This window comes from Oncorhynchus tshawytscha, linkage group LG12 (genome assembly GCF_018296145.1).
Source record: "Oncorhynchus tshawytscha isolate Ot180627B linkage group LG12, Otsh_v2.0, whole genome shotgun sequence".
Classification (NCBI taxonomy): Eukaryota; Metazoa; Chordata; class Actinopteri; order Salmoniformes; family Salmonidae; genus Oncorhynchus; species Oncorhynchus tshawytscha.
In genome coordinates, this window is record NC_056440.1 from 65425255 (window position 1) to 65436596 (window position 11342).

Genomic DNA, 11342 nt, shown 5'->3' on the forward strand with positions numbered 1-11342 from the left:
ATGACTTGCGTCATGCACAAAGTAGATGTCCTAACCGACTTGCCAAAACTATAGTTTGTTAACAAGAAATTTGTGGAGTGGGTGAAAAACGAGTTTTAATGACAACCTAAGTGTATGTAAACTTCTGACTTCAACTGTAACTGTCGTCTGATGTACTTGGCTATACACTCTGTATCAGATAGTAAGCCTCATCTTTGGTCTCACTTTGTTAAATCTCTTGAACATTCTAGGAATTACAGTTATGGTCGCATATTTATGTAATTCAACACTTTTATTACACAGTTGGTTAAGACAGGCCTGTGAAATTGATTTCGGTGAACTCCGTGACACTGCCTGTAAGATTGAAAAGCCTCTCTTCTCCATTCATTCTGCGGTCTGAAAGGTAAGGATAAGACTAAGGTCTTAAGGAAGGATAAGTAAGGATAAGACTAAGGTAAGGAAGACTTCTACTTACTGTAATTGCCATGTTGTGACAGGTTTTTGGGGGAGAAAATAGCGTAAGGATAGTAGTCACAAGACTATTATTGCTGTAAGTACTCCTCCGTTACAATAAATAACTTGTCTGTCTTGGGTGATTTCATTATTGCTGTGTGAAGCTGTCAAAATGGCTTCTCATGCACAGTAAATGTAAATAGCAAAACGTGATATAAAACATGAAAATGTTGCAGTGATCATCTGAAAAGTCGAATTATTTTAAAAGATAACTATGTCTAAATAATGGCATCTCTGCATTGTGTCTATGCTGTGAGGTAAGGTCGGGGGTAAGAAATCATGATGGCAGTTCTTGGCACTGAATTACCCAAATCTTATACATGTATACCATGATTAGTCTAATCCCATCCTAGAGATTGCACCAGGTCACCTAATATATTATATTTGTAAGCCATTGGTACCATGCTAGCCTATGCCAATTTCTTGTTAATTGTGCATGCATGGCGCTGAGGAATATCCCATGTCTGTCTCTTATTAGTGAGGTTGAAGTCCCCGAGTCAAACCACATTTCCCATGGGGGAAGGAGGGGCTACATTAACAATCATATCAACCAACTGAACAAATGGTCTTAACATTTTTCTGTTTTTTTCAGTAATATTCTTTGTAGATTTTTTATTTATTTATTTTCTTGCAGGGAAAGATTGGTTCCTCTACAAACATCAAGAGATATGGATAAAGCAACAACAAGGTTTGAATATGTTTTTTCCCTGTTTTTATTTCGTAGCAAGCAAAAATGTACTTTACTGGCATAGCCATGTTGTTGTTGGACTATATTACACATAAATAAATAGCCACTTGTATTACTGTAGTTGTAAACAATATGTTCCTTTTAGAATGTATTCATTAAAAGGTGATGACATGGTCAGACTTAAAGACAAATAGTTCAATTGCACATTTACACAGACATCATGGGATCCGTTTTAGGCAAAGTCACAGAATCAAACTCGGACTAACACACTATTAAAACATAACATTAAAAACAACAATAACTGGCATTTAATGCACAATTGTCAAACTGTTAAACTAACTTTAGAGCATTAATGTCTTGTTTCAGTCTTCCTCTAGAATGTACTAAATCAAAGTATACATGTTTTTTTGTGTGAATTAAATAAAAGTATGACATATTTCCTAAACACACTATTCTAATATATATATTCAAATATATATTTACAAACCTAATGTAAGTACATTGTAGTGACCCACGGTAATAATCATCATAATGTTGTTGAATGAGGTAATTATGTGCTCAGAAAGTGCTGTAAGTTCTCACTTTTGAGAGAAGTAATGGTGATAGCAATGCCACAGAAATAATAACAATGCCATAACTGCTTTGCCATACACTATTGTTTTCCTTAATAACCTGGTGGACAGAAACACAATATAATGTACAATAGGGTGACAAGGATAGACTGGAATTAATACATTATTATTAATAATACATTATTATAAACCCTTTTTACATACAAAACTATATTGTATACATCCTGATTAGAAAAATAGAGGTTATGTCGGTCTCTGTCTAAAAATAGGATTTAAAAAGACACTTTGTGGTAGATGTTCTGTAAACATAAATTATACAACATTTGAGCAAATACTATTGGAGAGGCAGCCTAGTAATCGAATGGCCCGGGGCTGGTTTTCTACTAAGATATATGGAATTGTTTCAAGATGGTCATACCAAGGATAATTTATTTGATTTTGAATTTTAAGACCCCTGTAGGTATACAATTTTGTATTAAAAAAATATTTGATAAAACATTGAATTTGGTCTTACTGATATTAGCCCATAGAAACGCATTGAGTAACAGATTAATTCATGAAATAACAGATTTACTTTTCGTATCAGGTTTAGAACTTACACAGCAGGTTACGATAATTAAAGTAGCAGGTTAGGAGAATTAGGTTAAGGTTAGGAAAGGGGTTAGTGTTAGCTAAAATAATCAACTTTTGAGGTCAATTTGACAATCTGTTACCATCTAGACATGATCTTGTAGCTCTGCCACCTTCTACCACAGATGTGAAAGGCCGTCATTGTCGGATGCGGTGGACTGAGACGCAGCCCACACAAAACTGATATCTCTACTTTAAACTGAAGGATTTTGATGGGGATTTTTGTTTATTATGCTAATTTAATTTCCACGGGGGCACGGACATCAACTTTCTATGGTTGGGAGTAATACTTTGCCCTCTACAATGTTAAGGTACAATCCTGCCCTCTGCTTGCTATGTCAGTTGGTGCTCTGTGTGGGAATGAAGTGTCCATGCAGATCCATGTGAATGCTGGCGTCGATTGAGGCACGAGCAATTTCCTCAAAGGTTTTGGCATTAAGGACAAGCATGAAGGGGGATTTCTTTGGATTGAGTGAGACGACTGAGGACAAAATGACTCCTGAAAACAGAAAATAAATAAATGTACCGTTTTATAGTGACATAGACGTCAGAGCTGATTAAATGCTTTTGTAGTGCTGAAGAAGGCCTACTGCCTCTTACCATCATCCTCCTCCACAGCTCCTGGTGTGGCAACAAACACAGGCTCAGAGGGGTAGCAGTCCTCTTCTGTCCACTCAATGTACTTTCTGGTCACAATGTCCCCCTTCCCAATCTGTGTAAGTATTATTAACACAAACAGAAGCTTGTTTTCAGTGAGTAATGAGGAGGAACAACTTCTCTATCTTTAAGGAGAATACATTGGTAAGAGACTACCTTATTTGGGTGTGGAGTCCACTCCACTCTTGAGCCATAGAAATAACGGTACTTCTTGCCATTGAATTTGTAGTTAATCCCTGGCAACTCCAACCCTGTTTGTGTACAAATGGAGATAAATACAATTGTATTGTAAAATTTATTTAGAAAATTACATTTTTTTATGGGTACGATGTTCCATAAAAAATGCTACAACTTATAACCCTCAATATTTAATTAAAACTAACAACTGTTTTACTAATGTAGCATTTGATATTTAATGGTATACCGATCACTGTGATGTTCAGTTGACATCAAAGTCTCACCTTCAAATATTGTGTCCGGCAGGCAATACAGCGAGCCATCTCCCTGCATCACTGTTTTGGCTGTTGTGTCTTTGAGCCTCACAAGATTTGTTCCGTTTGGAGTATCCTATAACATATATGTATCCAGTCTTTATTTGTTGTATAAACATGTAATGGTAACATTTCATTTGAAGTGGCTTCACATGAAGCGGCTTTGCATGAAGCTTAAATCGCCTTGAAAACATAATATGAATTAATAGCTAGTTCATCATGAAAATGTCTAATTAAGCAAAATATCACAGGCCCTGATCAGTTCTAGATGTGATATATTCACAATATATCACGACCTCTCATGCTTTAATGCCTATTATGCTCTATAGCTCCCTTTTTAAGGTGCTAAATGTTTTAACTGTTCATAAGGAGCTAAATATGAATGTATTTACAGGATAGATTTGGGGTCTTATCTATCTACATATACCTTGTCAACAGTGAGAGGCAAGACGAATCTCTGGCAGACTGGTGGGGAGAAGTTGACCTTGTTGCTCTCAATGAATTCATGGGTTTCCTTTCTCAGGTTCGCTAAGTAGAACATTTCATACAGATTGCTGTCTTTGTAGGTGACCATGTCAAACACTACATGGCCGTCGTCCTCGTAGGCGTTGATGTGGTGGAAAACCACCAGGGCATCTGTGTAGAACTTGGTGGACACAGCCTTCCCAGTCTTCTTGTCGACCAGGTGGATCAGCGTCTAAAGAATGACCAAGGGGATCACCAGAGAGAATGTAAGAAGTTCGATTGTTGGCAAAGTGAGTTGAAGATAAAAAATGAACTTCCCATGAGGCTGTGATCAGACAAGTGTAGCTTACAAGGTCCTCTTTGTCGTATCTGAGGCAGCTGGCCCAGTTGGCGCTTCTAAATATAGCTGTGGCCAGTCTGACGATGTCCAGTTTGAATGGCTGCTCGACAAAGATGATGTAATTCTCTGTCATGCCGAAGCTGTGGAAGTAGCTGGGGAAGAGGGTAGAGCGAAACGGTATATTGCAGACCTGCTTCACCTTCCGCAGGGCAGGCTTCTTATGCTCCTTATCTGGAGAGGAAAAGAACACTTTCCTGTGAACACTTAAATGTGTAATCATTCATGGAGGTTTTTACCCTAACATGTATGTGGCCAGGAACCCCCAAAATTAAAATGTTCCGATACCTGATGCATTTACTGGAACCTTGAAGATGACATAGTTGGGCATGCCAAACCTCATGAGGGCAGTTCCCATGTTATAGGTGTTTCCCTCATCATCATAGTGAGGGTGTGAAGTCGCCATGTTCAGAGCAATGTGATTCCTGTAGTTCATCTGAGGTTGAGTTTACAGGACAGGCAAAGGGAGAATATATTAAAGCCAGTGATAATAGATTGCATGGACAACAGTGATAATTTCAACAGATTTGAATTTACCTTTCCAATTACGTCCAGGGTCATTGGGTCAATTTGATTCATGTAGTTGACTTCTGATGAGGCATAGTAGTCCTCACCATATCTAATGATGTTTATCAGGTTGTTATCTGTGAAGTCTGGGATGGCAGCGAGAAGGTAGGAGAAGGCTCTGAAAAAAGGACAAGATACTATGTGATATTATGTGTTTTTGCTCATATTTGTTGAGATTTTTTGTGTGGACATCCATGAAAGGGACATGTAAAATCAGGAACAAATAAACTATAAATCATGTTTAAAAATGCATTATTTACTTTGAAAATATGTTTTTGCAGGGATCGGGATAGATCATGGTCCCAAATTCTGACACAACAATCTTGTTTGCCTGAGTGTTTTTCTTGAAGGTGTCACTCCTCAGGAATTTACTCCTGTAGTACACATCACCTGTAAAACACAAAGATTCTCAGCCCGATTCAGCCAGCTGGGAAAGTGTTTACCATTTGTGGAAATGTACAATGTGTTGTTCCTGTCTCACCATCTTTGAAGGTGAAACTATGAATTAAGGCCATGCCATCAAACCAGTGGTTGTATTCAGTGTCTCCCACTTTAAAGAGACCAGGCCCATTGCGCAGCAATGTCCCTTGTAGCCACTCAGGGACACATCCTGCAAGCACAGAAGATACAAGACATAATAAATGCTTTCATTTTTACCATATTTCCATGTGATAAACCGAACAATGTAGAAATGGAGCTGATCCCTGATAAAGTTTGACCTTCAGCCTATATATTTTTTTGAATGGCAAATTTGATAACTTTTGAAAGTTTATAATAGAGGTTCATTATACCTCATATACTGTATATAGGTGTTTGTGTCAGTGAAGGCTCTTTGGAGGAGGAAGGGGAGGCCCATCGTCCTCTGTGATTTTCAGAAAAATCTCAATTGTAAAACATTAAAAAAGTTATCCTTTTTAGATAAACCTATACTAAATATAATCATGTCACCAAATAATTGATTAAAACATTGTTTTGCAATGGTCTACAGTAAAATAATAGGCCTTCAACTTGTAAGCATTGCAATTTAGGCTATCATTTTGGGTACTGATGTCTCGCAGGATAATTGTTTAACTCTATTTGTGTTTTAACTGTTTTTACGAAAGGGCTACACTTAAAATGAGACCCTAGCTCACAGGCCTCTAAATATAGCCTTTAAATATTTTTTTAACGAAATATTTGAAGAAGAACTTGCAGTGGCTGATAGAGAAAACAGTTCTGGCAATAAGAATAGGCTATAGAGTCTTGACAATTTGGGACCCCTTGGCTATACCACAGTAGCCCTACACGGGCTATGAAAAGGACCTTGTGCATTTCAGGTAAAATAACAACTCAATGTTTATATCCCAGGACAAGTTAGCTAGCAACAGCAAGCTAGCTAAATATGACAAATTAGTTAGCAAGTGCAAGCTAGCTAGCTAAATTGCCAAACATGTTTAATGCTTTTCGACGTGTTCCCAAATGAATGTCATTGGTTCAGAGTTTGTTTCGATATTTTAACCTGCGTGTCGTGATCGCGTTTGGTGTAGGGGGACAAAATAAATGTATGCACGATAGCGCACGCGCGCAGCCGGTTTGGGTTCCGTGTCGTCACAGAAACTGTGAACACACAGGCAGAGAAGCACAAAAGGATGGAGGTGCGGCGAGAGAGCGGACGAAAACGCTTCTTCGGGGACCGCAGCTGTGCCGCAGCAATACAAATTGGTGCTGTGACGTCGTCGCAGCAACAGCAACACGTAATCTACCGTTTTCTAGCGGAGCCAATAGCGGATCTCACTGAAAAATAGTTGGAAACACTGCACAAGATATTAATCAGAACGTGCCAACGTTAAAAAAGTAAAGTTGCGCAGAAGGAAAAAATATTTGTATTATGCAAGTCACTAGCAAATAGGAAACTAACTTACTAACACAGCAATAACACTGAACTACCTTGAACGATCGGCTAGCTAGTACATAAAGGGATACGCCTACAGCCTACCTGTTACTTCTGCTTTGACAGGTTCGGGTGATTCAGTCCCGTTCTTGCCGATGATGGATTGAAACATGGCATCAACTATGTTTCAATCTATAGGCTGTTATGTGGTACAGTGGTCCCTTATCAACCACAATAGGTTATATCAAGCTAGACTATGGACGGGTCCGTCTATATCTTTGTGGTATGGACAATAGTCTAGGGGTAAAATTCCAAATGTATTACATAACTTGTATCACGTATGACCACGTAGGCTACTAGGCGCCGTCTATTGGCTGGTTTATGTAAAGCGTTCACAAAAAGTGATAACTCACTAAAACAATACTATCGCCATCTACTGGCCTGTTTATGTATCATCAAACTGTAACATAATGGTGGTTATATAACAGAGGTCAGACTCTTTTAATGCATTTATTACAACTTTGAATTGAAACTCCACTTCTTCTCCTTTACTCATTCTTCTTCATCTCTTATCAAATTGACATCTTGAACTTTACTAAAAGGCAATGGAAAAGAAAAAAAGAAATGGATAGATTAGAAATAAAATGTGCTTTTGGGCAGTCTTCATGATAATGGGAGTTTATTGAGTTTATACGTGTAATGGGCTGCCCTATAGTAAGTTTATTAATGAAAACTAAAAAGCAAACACCTGGTAAACAGCTGAGGGATGGGCTGGAGAAATGTAACCACTCTCAAATTCATAGACAGAGCTACGGATGCAAGGACTGCTCATCCATGAGATAAAAATGTAAGTTTTATGTTTTGGAGCTATACAGTGTTTATTTACAATTACATTGTTTACAAAGTAATGGAGTAAAACAGTTATATTTAGACAGCTGAATAAGCTCAACAGGCATTACAAATTACATTATTCAATAATCAATGGTTATATACAGTGTCATTATTTTACAAGTGAAAACATGTACAGTGCATTTGGAGAGTATTCAGACCCCATGACTTTTTCCACATTTTGTTATGTTACAGCCTTATTCTAAAATTGATTAAATTGTTTTTCCCCCCTCAATGTTTGCTAATTTATTTAAAAAATAATAATGATAACAGATACCACATTTACATAAGTATTCAAATCCTTTACTTAGTACTTTGTTGAAGCACCTTTGGCAACAATTACAGCCTCGAGTCTTCTTGGGTAAGACGCTACAAGCTTGTATTTGGGGAGTTTCCCCCATTCTTCTCTCCAAATCCTCTCAAGCTCTGTGAGGTTGGATGGGGAGTGTCACTGCAGAGCTATTTTCAGGTCTCTCCAGAGATGTTCGATCAGGTTTAACTCAGGGCTGGGCCACTCAAGGACATTCAGAGACTTGTCCTGAAGTCACTCCTGCATTCTCTTGGCTGTGTGCTTATGGTTGTTGTCCTGTTAGAAGGTGAACCTTTGCCCCAGTCTGAGGTCCTGAGCTCTCTGGAGCAGATTTTCATCAAGGATCTCTCTGTACTTTGCTCCATTCATCTTTCACTCAATCCTGACTAGTCTCCCAGTCCCTGCCACTGAAAAACAGCCCCGCAGAATGATACTGCCACCACCATGCTTCACCGTAGGGATGTTGTCAGGTTTCCTCCAGACGTGACACTTGGCATTCAGATCAAATAGTTCAATTTGGTTTCATCAGACCAGAGATGCTTGTTTCTCATGGTCTGAGAGTCCTAACGTGCCCTTTGGCAAACTCCAAGCGGGCTGTCGTGCCTCTTACTGAGGAGTGGCTTCTGTCTGGCCTCTACCATACAGGCCTGATTGGTGAAGTGCTGCAGAGAATGTTGTCCTTCTGGAAGATTCTCCCAACTCCACAGAGGAACTCTGGAGCTGTCAGAGTGACCATCGGGTTCTTGGTCACTGCCAAGTCCAAGGCCCTTCTCCTCTGATTGCTCAGTTTGGCCGGGCAGCCAGCTCCAAATTTATTCCATTTAAGAATCACGACGACCACTGTGTTCTTGGGTGACATTCAATGTTGCAGACATTTTTTGTTACCCTTCTCCAGATCTGTGCCTCGACACAATCCTGTCTCAGAGCTCCTTCGACCTCATTGCTTGGTTTTTGCTCTGACGTGCACTGTCAACTGTTGTATAGATAGATGTGTGCCTTTCCAATTCATGTCCAATCAATTAAATTTACCACAGGTGGACTCCAATCAAGTTCAACTTGGACTCCAACCAATCAATGTTGCACGGCAATCGCTCATCCATATATTTATATGTACTGTACATATTCTTATTCATTCCTTTACACTTGTGTGTATAAGGTAGTTGTTGTGAAATTGTTAGATATTACTGTATGGTCAGAACTAGAAGCACAAGCATTTCGCTACACTTGCATTAACATCTGCTAACCGTGTGTATGTGACCAATAACATTTGATTTGAAGTTGTAGAAACCTCTCAAGGATGATCAGTGGAAACAGGATGCACCTGAGCTCAATTTCAAGCCTCATAGAAAAGGGTAAATAAAATAAAAAATGTAATTGTTTTTTAAAATTATATATACATTTGCAAAATGTAAAAAAATCTGGTTTTGCTTTGTCATTATGGGGTATTGTGTATAGATTGATGAGGAAAATGTTTTATTGAATCCATTTTAGAATAAGGCTGTAACGTAACAAAATGTAGAAAAAGTGAGGGGTCTGAGTACTTTCCGAATGTACTTGTATGTACCAATCCCAGATTGCCCCTTTAAGACCTTTTTACCTTTCATAATAAATTGGTCCCCTCTCAAACTTCCTCTTCTCCTCCCCAACAGAGATTTTGTCTCTGGCTGACATGGCCTGGATAGTGGCCTGGGACGGTATTAAAAACCAATAATTAACCATTGTAACTTAATGAATGGATAAAGGGAAGTTTAAAGGAGTAAACAAGCATACATATGTTAAAATCCATGAAAGTGTCAGTAGATGGTAAGAGTTCACTGCCCATTATTTTGGCTACCATGGCTGGATGAAGAGATGTCAGTGACTTTGAAAGAGGGGCTTCAAAGGAGCTTAGGGGGTTAACAGTGTGTGTTTGTCTCAGTCACCAATTGCAGACTTATTGGAGATTCTGGAGTGGCGCCTGAGACAGCGTTTTCCACCACCATCAACAAAACATTAAATTATGGAATTTCTAGAGGAAGATTGGTGTCACCTCCCTCCAATAGAGATCGAGTGTCACTGTAAATTATTTGCAATCAGTGTATCAATAAATCAATCAATTAATTTTCTTGCACTGGTAATTGCGTCCTTCTGAGCCGAGGAGTAGACATGAAAATAGAAGGAAATTATGTAGGAGTGGCCCAGTTTTACTGAGGGGCCAATTTAGCCAGAGGCTCTTTTAATGAGAGGCCAGACTCTCAGTCTCCAGCAGGACTCTACGACTTTATGGAATTAGTCCATGAGCCAGACCCCCAAATTTGGTCTATCAGGCTCACTGGAGGCGACAATGTGTCCTATTGAATTTAGAAAATGTGTGATAGCAGTGCAGCAATTGGAGCTTCCAGTAAAACTATTTCTTTCATTCCTCAATCCCGTACAATTTTCCCATAGGGGTTTTACCCTATGACAGATAATGCTAATATACAAGTTATTGCTCACGTATAAGCTTTAATTATATATCATTCGAAAGATTCACAGCTATCCATCAGACACATTTTTGGAATGTTCAGGTCAACAGAAGTTTAACCTTTGACCTAGAGGGTACATATCAGAATTACCTGTATAAATTGCTTTTAAAAGGAAAACCTGACACATTTTAAACTTTGTTTGACAAGTGGTTCTGAAAGGTCATTACCTTTCAAATGATATATAATATAACTAACTTTGAAAGCACTCGCTACAACTATTGTTTAATAAGCACCCATATTATGCTATTGACATTAGAATTTTGGAAGCTTAGCCATATACTTTCATGTAGTGGGGCAACTATGTTTTTGAATTGTAACTTTGGTGATAGAGGCACCAGATTTCACACACATAGCTAGAATATGGTTTTAAACAGATGTGTAGATACAGGGCCATCAGAGGATTCAGGCATTAACCCCACAGGTTTTTTCTCTCTCAATATGGCCACCACATAACTAATTTGGGAATAAATTTCACAAATCTACAAGATCTACAAATCTTTTCTAGCTGTGTACAGTATGTGCAATTTGGTGCCTCTATCACCAAAGTTACAATCCAAAAACATAGTTGGTCGAGGCTCTGAACATACCGAAAATGTGTCTGATGGATAACTGTAAATTGGAGCTTTCCAATGATATATGATTAAATGGTATACGTGACCAATAACTTGTTCTATACTGGCATGATTTGTCAAAGGGTAAAATCCCTATGGGAAAATATATGGAATGGAGGGATGAAAGAAAGCGTGATAAGTGGAGAAAGCTCAAATTGCTGCACTGCTATCACACATTTTCCAACTCTAGGGACATAGAC

At 38.6% G+C, this 11342-nt stretch overlaps 1 protein-coding gene across 1 annotated transcript; it reads right to left on the reverse strand.

Annotated features, from left to right (window-relative positions):
- Positions 1-1187: 1187 nt before the first annotated feature.
- Positions 1188-7155, reverse strand: LOC112263687 (beta,beta-carotene 15,15'-dioxygenase). The gene is made up of 11 exons (XM_024440203.2): positions 6935-7155; positions 5441-5569; positions 5220-5349; positions 4930-5077; positions 4681-4828; positions 4346-4566; positions 3958-4227; positions 3501-3606; positions 3196-3290; positions 2983-3094; positions 1188-2881 (listed from the first exon to the last, which is right to left on the reverse strand). The coding sequence occupies exons 1-11, from the start codon at positions 6999-7001 to the stop codon at positions 2721-2723; spliced, it is 1587 nt and encodes a 528-aa protein (XP_024295971.1). The 5' UTR covers positions 7002-7155; the 3' UTR covers positions 1188-2720.
- Positions 7156-11342: the final 4187 nt, after the last annotated feature.